The 15,732-nt window shown below is 37.7% G+C and overlaps 1 protein-coding gene across 1 annotated transcript; it reads left to right on the forward strand.

Moving 5' to 3' along the window:
- The first annotated feature begins 9,874 nt into the window (after positions 1–9,874).
- Positions 9,875–15,471, forward strand: LOC116174857. Its single transcript, XM_031492876.1, has 2 exons — positions 9,875–11,629; positions 15,317–15,471. Exons 1-2 carry the CDS (start codon positions 10,367–10,369, stop codon positions 15,422–15,424), a joined length of 1,371 nt encoding a protein of 456 aa, XP_031348736.1. The 5' UTR covers positions 9,875–10,366; the 3' UTR covers positions 15,425–15,471.
- Positions 15,472–15,732: the final 261 nt, after the last annotated feature.

The raw sequence follows: 15,732 nt of genomic DNA on the forward strand, positions 1-15,732 counted from the left end.
TTAGATGTTTTTCCTTGTGAATCAGTACTTTCTTCTCAAGCCACGTTTGAAATATCAGATAATTTGTTATCCTACGTACTGAAAGTGCGTGGTTCTTCGACTCCTCTGAAATGGCTCATCCTTACGCCCAAATTTCAACAGGTAATTGTTTACAAACGATTTACGACGTACTCCCACACTAAGATCAACGTAGGACGAAATATGAGCATTGTCAACGATTTTCCTAGGAATGTGATAAACGACTCGAAACGAATTCTGTACTTGTCGTAAACTATCAGGAAATACAATATTACTCAAAATGGTAAGTACTACTCTCACATTCAATATGTTGTAAGATGTAAATATGTTAGCAGATTCCATATGAAATAGTTACAGAGGAATGTATGTGTAGGTAACCCAGACGTAATATATAAAAATATGAATATGTTGAGGGAGGGCATGAATTATTCTATCCATGCGTCTGAAGGTTTGAGATTTCAGCGCTGATACCACATACAAAACTGGGATTTCTTAATTAATTAGATTTTAACAACTATGGTGGACTGCAAATTAAAGTATCTAGAGATACTGGAACCCCTAGCTGATAATATTTGGCACAATTTTCTATACACAATTTGACTGAAATGTAATCAGAATGGACCCACTTGTCTAATAAAATTCATTCCCTCCAAAGGGAGCCATGTATCAGGCGGAAGCACTATTCAACTTATTATTGTCATTAATATTGTTCACGGTATATTTACTTGTTGAAACATCCTCGTAAGTTTTGAATATATGGCTGCCTTTTCCGAATTTAACAACGCAACTTTACAGCGCAGTGCGTGTAGATTTTCACTTCTTTTCTGTCGAGCACCGTATCACTTCGCTTTACTCACAGTTCGCGTTCGCTAGAACGCATGGAATTTTAATTGCCATCATCACTATGTAGTAATCTCTGGCTTATTTTGCCCACGTTCTGGAAGCGAACGCAATCCATTATATTCGGCGACGGAAATCGAGGTTAAGGAAAATACTAAACAATGCGCCGGATAGTTACAGGATAGACGACTGATTAAGGACTATGCAGAGCGCCTGTTCCGCCCACTTATTCGCAAAGAATGCACTAGTATTATAGCCTGAAGAATCACACTCGCTACAAACGAGGACAGGGTGTCCGCCTAAGAGTTTCCCTTGAAACGATCACGCTGCCAAAAGGTAGGCCGAATTTTTTAATGGACAGCGGCAAGAAGAAAGATGTGTGCAGATTGTAGATGAAAAAAAATCAAACAAATATAGAAATCGGCTAGTTGGCGCCTGAACCCCTACTCATATGGGTTTACCTGTGCCCCAGGGGTCGACCCCAAACATTCAAAACGTGTAGGGTCTAAGGTGCTTACAGCTCAGACACGAATGAATAAAAATGACGAATTCTTACGGTAAACGGCCATCTTTAATCGTTAATTCGTTTACTTAATGCACACCCTACGAATCAACTTTAACTTTAGTTACTTTCGGTTTAGTGGGTTGGGAGGAAATAAGTGCAAAGATCATCGACAGATAACAAATGGACTGCGTGTGCCATTGCACGGACACTGCAGGTGAGAGAGAAAGGAAAACTAAGAGGGCAAGCTGACTCTTACGGTTACACGCATCTGATTGGTTCTTTCAACAGAAGCGATCGCGATCGCATTCAAATTAAATTGAAGGAACCAATCAGATCGTAACCGTAAGAGACAGCTTGCCCTCTTAGTTTGCCCTTTTCTCTCACCTGCAGTATTCGTGCTTATAATTATTGACACGCGCAGTCCATTTATTATATGTGGATGGCAGAAATCGTAATAGAAAACAAATTATTAAATGCATCTTTCACTCTAAAATATTATCTTAAGTAATATCGCCACTGGTTGTAATGGAAATGGTTGTAGTTTTTTATCTCTTCCTTTGTTAATTTTTTTAAGCTATCATTTATGAGCATGCCACATTGTGTCACATTAAGCAATTTTCAAGTGGCTAAGCCCGCTCTTGCCCCCGTCTATCTACGGCCCTGCGTCTAGGTTGAAACCATGTTATAGAGAAAACAAGATATGCTAGATTGCTGTTCCAAATTCGTTAGTCACACATGACGTCACGCGGAGCTTAAAATTTGAATTTAAAGCAAGATTCTTATGGGATTTCTTTCTTAATTCTACAGCAAAAATTTCTTAATTAGTGCCCATTTTTCCATAACAGCCCAGAGGCTCTTGCACCAGCATTTGTGTTTTGTTGGCTGCAGCATGTAGGCCTTACCCATTGGTTGACACAATACCTATGGTTTTTAATTTGCAGTTTTGTATATATTTATCCGGGTTTTCAATTTGGTATTGCTTACTAGGTTATGTGCGCAGTTGTAGCAGGTAAATATCCCTGCTACTCGGTATATTTGTGTCAAGGTCATAGAAGAGGTAAGTGGGGTTATTTTGGTCCACTTTTTTGGATCCACATGGATCACCACCAAATGTCCATTTTCGTTGCAATTAATTAACTTTCGCCTGATATCAAAAGTACTTACCGCATACACTTACATAAAGCTTCAAGCTCAGATGTTTTTTTTACTTAATGCGCCTTATCTAAATCGAATAATTTAAACAACAATTCTAATAGGAACAACAAATACGCAAATACAAATTCAAATAAAATCAACCAACATTACGATAATTATATCCTATCGCCAATTGAAACTTCCGGTATCACTTACGGTTTACCCGGAATTGAAAGCAACTTTTGATTTTCAAATAAAGTGCGTATATGTTTTTGAAAAACAAAAGTTGCATCAGTTTCCGGTTTAACCGGAAGTGAAATCAATATGCCATCGAATAGATCGTGATGTAACTTACAAAATTATATTTGACCATTTTTTTCGAATTTGAGGAATGATTGACGAGCTTAAGCGCAAAATTCGGGAAGAATAGTTCAGGAGCTGAATAACAAATCGAAGAATAAATTGGGAAGTAAATGTGAAAGTAATTTACGTTAGTGATATTTGTGATACTTAAAAGGATAATTAAGGGGAGCTTGAGGGGATTGGATGTGAATTAGGGAGATACTTGAGGAGGTGCTTCAGAGAAATTTGACAAAAGCTTGAGCATAACTTGGGTAAATGGAGGAGAATGTCTCTGTAAGTTGAATTGCGTTGAAAATTTATAACGTTACACTGTACCCGATAGAATTATTGAAACGATAATCTCAATCCACCAATGAGAAACATATACAATCATATATTTTGCATTAACAAATCAAAAAGTTAACAAGAAGTAGTGTACCCTGAAAAACTAAAAATCTACCTAGAAATCTGTCAAACAGTAATTGTCAGGTAAACTGCTGACTCGACTTTCCGACTACTTTAGTATTATGCATAGTACATTTAGAAAATGCCCTCTGACACCTTTATTTTGAATAATTTTAACACATCATATATCTTTTTTGTATTTAACATTTCTCGGTATGGTGCTTACTTTCCAGAAAAATGCAAATTTAGGTAAACAGAAACTTTTAAATTCAAAATTGGTCGGAAACTAAGAAACTCACAAAGAAACTATAATGAACTTTTTTATGCCATATTAGCCAGTGTATCGTCCAGAAAACGCAATATTGCCACATCGAAGATGTATCACGATTATAATACTTTCCTTTATACATTCTTTGTATGTAGTCGGAAAGGAATATATTGGAAATAGAAGCGTGGATGCCGTCAATCAACAAAAATCAATAGTTACAATAAGATTCCAGTAACATTACTAGATCATCATGCCCACAAATTGCTACCGAATGAATTGGAAAGGCGGTAGTACGTGCCAAATATATTTTGTGTAACAATCTCAGAAAAGTGTTCTAGTATAAACCATGTTTAAATGTTGGCAAGTTATACAACATGACCCACTCTTTTCGGGTAATTGCGTAATAAAAATTAAAACTAATATGCTCAAAATTGTCTCTCAATTTAAAATTCGTTAAATCCCCATAAAAGTAACAAAACCGACCCAGCCCCACTAATTTAATTGCGGCACTTATTTGAATTTTGCAGTTTTCCGCCCAATTAACGAGTCGGGTACGTTGACCCTCACCGCCGCCAAATTATATAAGCCGGATGTTACTTCGGAGACGCTCCTCCTTATTTCCAAAGAAGCCCGTCTCGTATGCCCCTTAAATTATTAAACGCAAACAGTTGCAGTACTATCAATTGGCGTACAGGACAGTAATTGATTATTTTACGCTCGACTAACAGAGCGCGGCCACTTCTTTATTAACATACTAATTTGACTACAATGAAATTGACTGTCAGAAAATTGCTTGTTACCAGCGACGTGCGGCACTCTCGTGTATAATGATTTAATTTAACATTAAAAGGCTTTGAATTTGTCTAGCGAAGTCGACGTGTAACTTATTAAAATGCTTTCACAAAAATAGAAACGCTTTTAGTGTCATGCTGTATCAAAGCTCGCGGAAAACCGTAACTTTAATTAACCTTTCGTAAACGTTCTGCACTCGAAAGCTCTTAAACAGAGCGCTCTACACGATGGTCGTAGTCGACATTATCTTAGGTTAGAAAATGTACCTACCATTTCACTTAAAATGTTGTAACTATATGAATCTCCCATAGGCGTTAAGTTCCATTTAAAAGATCCACTGTACGGTGGCCAAACTTGGGAAAAAATATGCTAATTTACAACAGTAGTGTTTTCTTGAAAATCACTAAACTTAACAGTTTATGCCCTTTCAAAGAGAAAGAGGTTATCCTCAAAACTTCGATGCAAACATGGATTTCCACGAAAAAAATGCCATAACCGGGAGACAAAAGGCATTTATGGTCACATTGTTTTTAAGGTGGCCTCTTAGTATGGAGCTAACCGCACCATAGCACGAAACGAACGAAAAAAATCATTGGAAGTTAACTCCATTTCTTTCTCCAAGGAATGATTCGTGGGGAGAATGAGGGTTTTCCGCAGGATTCGGTTTCATTACACTAACGGAAATGGTTCAATCAGCTGTATCTTACATGAGAAATACAGTGTGGCTGATTTGTGTACACTCTTTTACTTGGTAAGCTTTTCTCAAACTATTAAATAATGCAAATTTAAGACGGCATCAATCTGCTTGTTGCCTAATAGCGAAGGTAGCAAATTAGCACTCCTTTAAGCATAATTAATTATAAGGAAATGTGGTGAAGTGCATATACGGAAATACTAGTTTTGCCATGCCGTAAAAGAACACATGTCTTCAAAGTACTAGCCGAATAAATCTATTTTTAATAAACTTCTGTACACCTGCTGAATATTCTTTCAAAATAAGTGTTCGGTTCTGGCAACAGACACAGATATTTAATTAATCTACGTGAGTACAATGTTAAGGTAAATAGCTAATTAAAGCCCATTATCGCCCACACCTTTCGCTTCCAACTCCCGATAGTATCTCGGGATGAAGCACATTTCATTTTTATGAACACTTTTATGAATGGGGCTCCTGTTCGGTTAAACAAATGGAGATGAGACGTCCCATTTCTCATAAACAAATGGTCGAACACCTGAATGGATTAACGAAACTCTCAAGGTTTTAGAAATCCACGCGTGTCTCTAGGTAAAATTCGGAAAGATGTGTAAGATTGATAAAGCGCAGTGTTATGTAAATAAGTGTGTTAGGTGTGGGTGGCCTTTTCGTACGTTCCATTTTCACCACAAGTTCACGGTCGTAGAGTGGTTAATGAGATGCCGGAGAATTTGTCAAATTCGCTTTCGGCGTGTACGTGAATGGATTTTGGGAACGTGAATTGTTTATTGATACGTCTGCCTACGGCATTGACACTTGCGCCGATGGCGTGCCGTATTAAACTGTTAGGCTTTTTGTAAGAACTCTCTATATTTAGATCGATCAATGCACATGGTTTTAATGCTTGTAAGTGCGACAAAAAATTCGGCACTTAACTATTTATAGGAACAGCTGGTTGTTACTTTCGCCTGCACACATATTTTGACGTTTCCACTTTCATCAAAGTGACCACTCGCTTCCTTTATTAACTAAATGTTGATTTACGGATCTCATTAATATCTGCTAATTGTTATTTGTCCTCAAATCCTCCTCTTTCTAGTACGAGACCGGCTGAAAAGGCTTCTGGATTCTACTAATTTACCAGCGAAGCATACATCGGCTTCAGTGAGTCAAGCACCATCCAAGAGCAGTGTTGGCAGATGGATAGTCCAATTCCAGCGTGGACTCAGTTCGTGAAGATGTTGTAGGTGAAACGGCCGAGACAGTGCGAGATCTGCTTGAAATTCAGCACACACGATTTTACAGGAGCTTGTGAACGCAGTAAAGCTCTACAATCGTTGGGCACGTTGGAAATTTAGCTGAGAGTATTCTATAATAACTTTTCTGGTGATGAAACTATTCCTACGAACCCAAACGTTGCTGAGCGCCCGGTATTTAGAAGCGTTTTAGCTTGGGCGCTTCGTTACTAAGTAGTTTCCGAATTTCCTTATTTGTTCTAGGAGACGAGGAGTGAGCTTTGTGTGTTTTCATTTTGTTTAATTATTTGTCTTATCGCCGATAACGCAAGTAAGTTTCGTAGTGAATCGATTCTTTTTGGAACCGTTTCCGTAGGAATATTAACATTGTTTTTGCAATCACCGTTAATTACCGATCAGTCGATTTTAGTTTTCTAATGGGATAGGTACGAAAATTCAGGATTGGTACCGGTAAGGTCGTGCAGTTTAAGGAAAATATCAATGTGAAAACCGATTAAGCCGATTGACCGCCCATTCCAAGGAACAAAAGCGCATTGCTGGACCGCCGAATTTGGAGATTTCATTCCGACTATTTGGATAAGTATAATTAACCCTAATAAGTTGGATGGGCCTTAAGCCTTAAGTCGAGATTACATCCGCTAGTTGCGCCCCTAATAAACGTGAATCTGACACCGGTCCCGTATTTTTAAGACATCTGGGAAGGACGTAATTAAAAAAGTTGCAGTTTTTGGATGCCGATAAACGCATAGGCTGTGTCGGTTGAAAAAACTGTCGTCTCGTAAACCCTTAATTTAGAGGGGATTTTCTTTGCATTTGGTGATATACCGAAACGTAAAATCTTGTGCCTTTTGCATCATTTTGCCTTTGATGTTTAACCGCATTTGATTTTCAGAGGGCGAAGAATTTCTGGATTCGATTTTGACTGGAGACTAAACTTGGGCACTGCATTACACCCCGGAAACGAAGGATCAGTTGCAACAATGGCGACACCCGGCCCAATAAGCCCAAAAAGTTCAAGTCAGCCGGAAAGGTTATGGCGACAGGAAAGGAGTTCTGTTGGTGGATTTCATACCGAAAGGAACAACAATCAACTCCGGAACGCGAGACACCAAAGGAGTCCCACATAGCAGACCTATATACATTGCATATACCATGTACATTCCACGTGGGATATTGTATATCCATAGAATGTGGAAAAGTATGTCGCAAATGTCCGATGTATGTGCATGGGATATAAGTTTGTCAGACTTCACATAATACATAGTATATACGTTTTGGATGTCTTATGTATATGCATGTATATGCATCAGACATGCTATGTACATTGGTATACTGACAACTGGATATATCATGAATATTCCTGTAATATGCAAAAGATGTTCAATAGGATATTCTATGTATGTTGTATACATTCAGAATGGATGTTCTATAGAGATTCCTCTAACATTCGGGAAGTTTACTAGCGTCCATACCAGAGCTGGGCAGTATTCGATTTTGTAAATACTTTTTAGTATTCAAATCCTTTAAAGTATTTTTAAATACTTTGGAATTAAATACTTTTATGGAAGCAGTATTTGTAAATACTTTCACAAATACTTAGTAAATTTCGAAAAAAAATTCAAAGGGCTGTAACTTTTGAACTAGTAGCCCAATCTTGGAACTGTTTGAAATTATTACTTTGACTCCCCTTAAATTTGTATATAACAATAGAAATATAAAAAAGCTAACCCCATACAAAGTATAACTTGATTTTTAAGTAGTATTAAGACTTTTATCTAGTATACTATTTTACATTTTTAATGTATTTGAGTCACAAGTATTTGAATACTTTTTACTGTATTCGAATACTTTTCAAAGTAAGTTAATGAAATACTTTTCAAAGTATTCGAATACTTTTTATAGTATTCGAATACCTTTGAAAGTATTCGAATGCATTCTAAAGTATTTGAATACTTTTCAATGTATCTGTATCTAGCATTCGCTTGTGCTGGACGTTAAAGTATTTAGTATTCAAATACCTTTGATTTGTGTAAAGTATTTACTATTTAGTATTCAAATACTTTTTGAAAGTATTCTGCCCAGCTCTGGTCTATACCTTCATAAATAAATTCTTTTCACGGAGTGGAGCTGTTTGTTTATTAAGTCTCTTAGTATACAATGGAAAATGTGCTTAAGAAATTATTATTGTTTTATTTAACACTGTAGTCTTGAGTCATTTTGATCGTGTTCTTGTTCAACACTATAATAGCGGGAGTTCATAATAAATAGGTTGCTAACATACCTGCCATTATTGTCCTTATATTAATTCCCATCCAGTCTTTACATCTCACTAACACATATTTGCAACTTTAGATCATGCACACACGAAATAAAAATCATTACTTTCACTGTCCAAATTAGACAAACAAACTCATTAATAACTCGCAGAATAACACTCCTGATTTTAGAAAAATGAGCTGTATTTGCAATAGCACCTTACTATCTTCATCGCCGTAATTCACAGAAAATGAGACGCTAACGTTTGTAACGTCGGTAATACAGAACACGCATGTATCAAATCCAAAACGCATATACATAACATATAATCCCATGTATATTGTTGTGTTATTTTGTTTTGTTGTAACTTGAAAGAAATTATAGAGCGTCTGGATGTGACAATTTTGTTTAGTTCAATTAATTAACCGGGGGGGTTATTAATAATTTGAGACACAGGATTGCGTAAATTTCATGTTATAGTTTTGGTTCAATTTCTTAGAAGTGTTCTGTTTTTTATTTTATTCCTAGAATTTTTTTCGAGGTAAATTTCTATTTAAATTTTATTTGCCGTTAACGAGGTATAGCGCGAAGTAGAGATAAGGTTGTCTTCGCAGAATTGCCGGGCGTACGTGCCGTTTAGCAAGAAGTTGAAAAATCGACGCTTCGCGTGATTGGCGGACGGGATGTTGAAGAAAGGAGAAGGGCTTTTGGCTTAAATAGAAAATTTTTGATGAGAGCGGGGCTTTTTGGTCGTTACAAAGCCAACCGGCGCTTCTTCGGTTACGTTATTTTTGAATTTTGTGGAAGTTTCTTGCGTAGTGGATCCAGGTTTAGTTAGAATTTTTGTCTGCCGTTTAAGAAGAATTTTTGAGAAGTTTAAGAAGTTTGTCGTCGTCCTGTTCTTTTTTTTTATTTTGCGGAAACACGGAAGTTTTGAATTTGTGGGTACCCGAAGAGAGAAGACGTCGGTGTTTGAGTGTTTGGTTTGCGTGATTGTGTACGGATACCTCTTTTTATCGGAGTACGTTATTCGGACTAATTTTAAAAGTAAGTAGTAGTTAGTGGTTTGTTTTGTCTTGTTTTGTTTGTAATGTTTGAGTAATTTGTTTTTTTTTTTGTGTGTGTCATTTATTTGTTTAAAATTGTAACAATTTGTAAAACAGAAATTTACGCAATTTTTTGTTTGAAATTAAACCAGTCATTGCAATCCAGGTTTTGTTTATTAGAGTCAAAGAGAGGTAATTGTCGGCGTCTCTTACTTTGTTTCAAGTTTATTAAATCTGGGGGTGAAGTTTCATATTGGAATTTAAGGGAGGTATTAGCCACCGACCTGGCGAGGTTGCTACCCCTTGTCCGGACGAAGAAAAGGGGTGGTCGGACTCATTTTACGGGCCCTGAGATTTGTGTTTTTAAGAGTTTGTGTGGGATTGAGCTAGTAAGGGTAAGTTGTGTGGGTATCTTTCAGGCTTAGGAAGTTTACACAACAAATTAATTGGCGCCCAATAGCGTGAGGCATCAGGGAAACGCGGAAGTAGGTTGTTTTTTATTGAAAGTTTAAAGTTCATTGTAGGCAGGATTTATTGTGCGACGGGTAAGATTTTATTTGGTATCCGACACGATAAGTTTAAAGGATTTTTTTTTAACGCAATTATTTGAAGAGGTTTTTGGTTGTGACAGGTTAAGAAAGGGTTAGGTAGTAACGTTATTGCGAAGGGTAGTTGAGTAGAGACAGGGAAGTTAAACAAAAATTTTTATAAGATTTGGAAAAGAAATAAAAGTGACAGCGAGCGTAGAGACGGTTATTTGTTATATTTTTGTATAATTATAACAGCGTAAATTATTAACAAGAGAAGATTATGGATTCGAAGCCCGAGAGTGGAATTGATGTACCGACGGACGTCAGCGCAGAAATAATACCGGGGTCAGTCGACGTGCCGGAAGGAAAAGGAGAGGTCTCTACAATGGGATTAACGACAATGCAGGAAGGGTTCTTTGCTCAAATGATAACGATGATGAGTGAGATGAGGACAGAGAATAAGCAAATGAATAACCAACTGGGGGACAAATTGAGCGGTCAGATAAAAGAGATAAATAAGAAGATAGAGAACCAGAATAAAACGACAGCGGAATTAAGACAGGACGTGGTGAGAATCATGAACGAGATTAGGCAAGACATGCAGGAGAGCGTCAGAGAGGTAGAAAAGAAGACCGATGGAAATACGAGGGAGATTAGAGAATTAAGGACGGATATGGCCGAGAACATCAGCGTGCTGCACCAACATCACGAAGGGGTGAACAAGCGAGTGATGGAGGTAGAGAACCAGATTAGGATGGAGGTCAGCTACACGCAGCAGGAGTTTGAAAAAGTTGAAAAGGGATTTTGTCATATGCAAGAAGTCTGCAACAAAAATAAAAGTACGAGTGAGGAAGAATTAAAAGAACTACGGAAGGAATTGGAGAATAAGCCGAGACAGGGAGGAATACAGTACGCCAACAATTTTAAAGGGGACCTAGATCGTCTGGAACAGTTCACGGGTAAGGGAAAAGTCCACCCTATGACGTTTCTAAAAATTTTAGAGGCGACGATCCTAAACAACAGGCGAATTTTTGGGAAACTATTCACGAACGTGGACGAAATCAGCTTGATAAGAAGTGTTCTAAAGGAAGACGCGCAGATTTGGTATGACACGGTGGACGAGAAGATTGCCAACTTCGAGTCATTCAAGGAAAATTTTATAAGCCAATACTGGGGCGATTGGGAGCAAAATAAAACACGGGACCAATTAAACATGGGAAAGTATAACCGAAATAGGGGTAGCCGTGTGAAGTACCTGATGGAAAATTATTCACAATTTAAACACCTAGAAAATGGGATACAGGAATCAGTGCTGGTAAGGCGGCTGGCAAAACATTATGAAGAGGAGATTTCCCAGAAGGTCACGAAGGACGACATCACCACGTACGAAGAATTTTTAAGGATGCTCAAACGTTACGACACGGCTGACGAGGAGAAGGACGCCGCCTACGATTATAAGATCAGGGAGCAAGGACGGCAGTATGAAAAACAAGGATACGGAAACCAGTGGAGAGGAAACAGACCATACGGAGCGTATCAAGAAAGGGGTAACCGGATGGAGAATTTGAACCTAAATTACAACAATTATAACAACAATGGAAATTATAACAGGAATGCGAATAATGGGAATTTTAATAGGAATAACAACAATAGAGGGAATTTTAACCGCGAGTTTAATTATGAACAGAAATTCGAAAGGGAATATCAGAAGGACCAGAGGGAGCAGGAGAGAAGACCGGATTATGCAAGAGGAGCCCGAGAAGAGAGACGAGGGGAGGGAAATGCAGAACAGGACAGGAGACGTATTAACCAGATTTTAAAACCGACGCGGGACACCGGAGAGGAAAACAAAATAGAAGTGGTTAGAGCCGAAGTCCATCCACCACCGACGGATTTTTAAGAGGCCGCGCTATTGTCGGATACGTGTACTCGCACCCGAAAGAATTTATTCAAATTGACGACAATAGTGCGGAAGACAAATCGGACAACTTCATTACCAATTTACCAACAATAGGGGTGCTGGTGGAAGGAAAAAGGGCCAAGGCATTGATTGACACGGGGGCGGAAGTTTCTTTAATTTCAGAAGATTTCATTAAAGAAAATTTAGGAAGAGTGGAGAGTTTTACCGTACCCATTAAAGGATTAAAATTAATAACGGCAAATAAGAAAAATTTCGCCAACGTCAAAAGAAAATTTATTTTAGGGATTGAAGTAGGAGGTGAACGGCTGCAGGAAGAATTATTGGTTTTAGCGGGGATGCAGGCGGATTTAATTATCGGGATTGACATTTTAAAAATGTATGATGGAATTGTGGATATAGGAAAAGGAAATGTAAGAATAGGAAAATTAGAAGTGAAAATAGAAGACGAAAAGATCAAGAAAGACCCGGATAACGAAATGGAAATTAACGTTTGTCAGAAATGGGGGAATGAGGAGTATTGGAAAATGTCAAAATTAAATTGCCCAGAAGAGTGGTCGGAAAAGGTAACAGGAATACTGAAGGAAAATCGTGAACTTATCAATGACGAAGTGAGAATGGCGAGAGGTTACGAACACACGTTGCAAGTGGATGATAGGAAAATGGGGAAAATCCAAACGTATTCGGTGCCTTTCCATTATCGAAATGAAGTAAGAACCGTGTTAACGAAAATGACCGAAGACGGAATAATTGAGAAGGCCACAACTAACATTATCAACCCGCTTGTCATCGTGAAGAAGAAGAACGGCTCGCTTCGTTTATGTTTAGACGCGCGCGAACTTAACCGACGGACAACACCTCAGTTAGAATCGCCCCAGAAAATAGAGTCTTTATTAGGGAAAATTGGGGGGAATAAAATCTTTACGAAATTAGACTTACAAAATTCGTTTTGGCTAATTCCTTTAGAAAGAAATTCTAGAAAATTTACAGGGTTCAGTGTCGATGGTGTCACGTATCAATTTAAGGTAGTTCCATTTGGACTAGCCAGCTCGTGCGCAGCATTAGTTAGAGCAATGCAGTGCATTCTCGATAAATTCGATAAATTTTGCCTACATTATGTTGATGACATAATCATTTTTAGTGACACGTTAGAGGATCATTTTAATCACATTCAAGTAATATTGTGGGAATTGAACAGGAATGGAATGAAATTACACATAGAGAAATGCGAATTTATAAAAGAAAGGGTTAAATTTTTAGGCTTTGAAATAAATAAAATTGGGATGGAAGTAGAAAATAGCCGGTTGGATGAAATTAATAATTTTCCACGACCAACAAATGTTAGGAAATTACGAGGGTTTCTGGGGATGTTAAATTATTATAGGAAATTTGTACCAAGGTATTCAGAAATTTCATTACCGTTAGTCGGGTTATTACATAAAGGGGTAAAATTTAAATGGGATGAAGGGAAAGAAGAAGCATTTAAAAAGTTGAGGGCGGAATTATGTAAAGGAATCAGGTTATACCACCCGGATTTTTCAAAAGGGTTTGTGTTGAGAACGGACGCTTCAGATGGGGCCGTTGCGGGGGTGTTAGTGCAATATCAGGAAGGAATAGAAGTTCCTATTTCGTTTGTGTCTAGGGTATTACGGGGACCGGAGCTGAAATATTCAGTGTCTGAAAAAGAAATGTTAGCGGTGATTTATTGTGTAACTAAATTAAAATTTTACCTTATAGGGAAAGAATTTACTATTGAGACAGATCATAGGGCTTTAACTCATTTAATGTCAACTCGTTTTGCGAACAACAGGATATACCGGTGGAGTCTCATTCTTCAGGAATTTTCTTTTAAAATTGAGTACATAAGGGGGAAGGATAATTTAATTGCGGACATTTTATCTAGGAACGGGTTAGGGGAGAAAGAAATAGAAAAGGAGCTAGTAGTTTGTGTAAACCAGTTAAGGGATTCTGAGAAAATAAGGGGTAAATTTCATGTAGACATGCTTTTTCGTTATGATGATGACTCAGAGGAAGGGGTTGAGTAATCGTTAGTAGAAGCTTAGCTTCGTAAATGTTTGGCGTTTGCTAGAATGGTGTTAGATTTTGAGTGTGGGTTTAAAGTTTTACTTAGGGACGATAGGGATCTCAGGCCGGAGGTGGGGGGCGGCACCTTTTTGAATCTGGACAGGGCGGCTCGCGTGTTAGGGTCGGTTGGTTAAATTGCCCATAAAAACCCGGTAATTCCAAAGTTTTTTTTTATTTGTAGTCAGGGGAGGATTGTAATTTTGTGTTTTTGTGTTCAATTTAAAGGGGGAAAAATGTTGTGTTATTTTGTTTTAGTTGTAACTTGAAAGAAATTATAGAGCGTCTGGATGTGACAATTTTGTTTAGTTCAATTAATTAACCGGGGGGTTATTAATAATTTGAGACACAGGATTGCGTAAATTTCATGTTATAGTTTTGGTTCAATTTCTTAGAAGTGTTCTGTTTTTATTTTATTCCTAGAATTTTTTTTCGATGTAAATTTCTTTTTAAATTTTTATTTGCCGTTAACGAGGTATAGCGCGAAGTAGAGATAAGGTTGTCTTCGCAGAATTGCCGGGCGTACGTGCCGTTTAGCAAGAAGTTGAAAAATCGACGCTTCGCGTGATTGGCGGACGGGATGTTGAAGAAAGGAGAAGGGCTTTTGGCTTAAATAGAAAAATTTTGATGAGAGCGGGGCTTTTTGGTCGTTACAAAGCCAACCGGCGCTTCTTCGGTTACGTTATTTTTTGAATTTTGTGGAAGTTTCTTGCGTAGTGGATCCAGGTTTAGTTAGAATTTTTGTCTGCCGTTTAAGAAGAATTTTTGAAAAGTTTAAGAAGTTTGTCGCTGTCCTGTTTTTTTTTTTTATTTTGCGGAAACACGGAAGTTTTGAAAATAATTGTGGGTACCCGAAGAGAGAAGACGTCGGTGTTTGAGTGTTTGGTTTGCGTGATTGTGTACGGATACCTCTTTTTATCGGAGTACGTTATTCGGACTAATTTTAAAAGTAAGTAGTAGTTAGTGGTTTGTTTTGTCTTGTTTTGTTTGTAATGTTTGAGTAATTTGTTTTTTTTTGTGTGTGTCATTTATCTGTTTAAAATTGTAACAATTTGTAAAACAGAAATTTACGCAATTTTTTTTGTCTGAAATTAAACCAGTCATTGCAATCCAGGTTTTGTTTATTAGAGTCAAAGAGAGGTAATTGTCGGCGTCTCTTACTTTGTTTCAAGTTTATTAAATCTGGGGGTGAAGTTTCATATTGGAATTTAAGGGAGGTATTAGCCACCGACCTGGCGAGGTTGCTACCCCTTGTCCGGACGAAGAAAAGGGGTGGTCGGACTCATTTTACGGGCCCTGAGATTTGTGTTTTTAAGAGTTTGTGTGGGATTGAGCTAGTAAGGGGAAGTTGTGTGGGTATCTTTCAGGCTTAGGAAGTTTACACAACAATACATAGCACATCCAAAATGTATATTTATAGAATATCCATACTGAACATAAAATACATATGCCTATCCTATAATGAATATACATAGTATATACATAAGATGGACAGGATATTCCCTGTACATTATGGATTTAAAATGTGTATACATAAGATATCGAATGCTATGTGGGGTGTGTTTACATAATGACAGTGCGCGTCCACATGTGTTACATCAAACGACCACCCTCAATGGATTCGGGTGGGATATCATCGACCACAC

The sequence above is a fragment of the Photinus pyralis genome, unplaced genomic scaffold (genome assembly GCF_008802855.1).
Source record: "Photinus pyralis isolate 1611_PpyrPB1 unplaced genomic scaffold, Ppyr1.3 Ppyr1.4_LG6, whole genome shotgun sequence".
NCBI classification, from domain to species: Eukaryota; Metazoa; Arthropoda; class Insecta; order Coleoptera; family Lampyridae; genus Photinus; species Photinus pyralis.

Coding starts and splice junctions, on each gene's coding strand:
- LOC116174857 (XM_031492876.1), top strand. CDS start 10,367: ATGGATTCGAAGCCCGAGAGTGGAATTGATGTACCGACGGACGTCAGC. Junction 11,630..15,316: donor CATACGGAGCGTATCAAGAA/AGGGGTAACCGG, acceptor TATTAGCCACCG/ACCTGGCGAGGTTGCTACCC.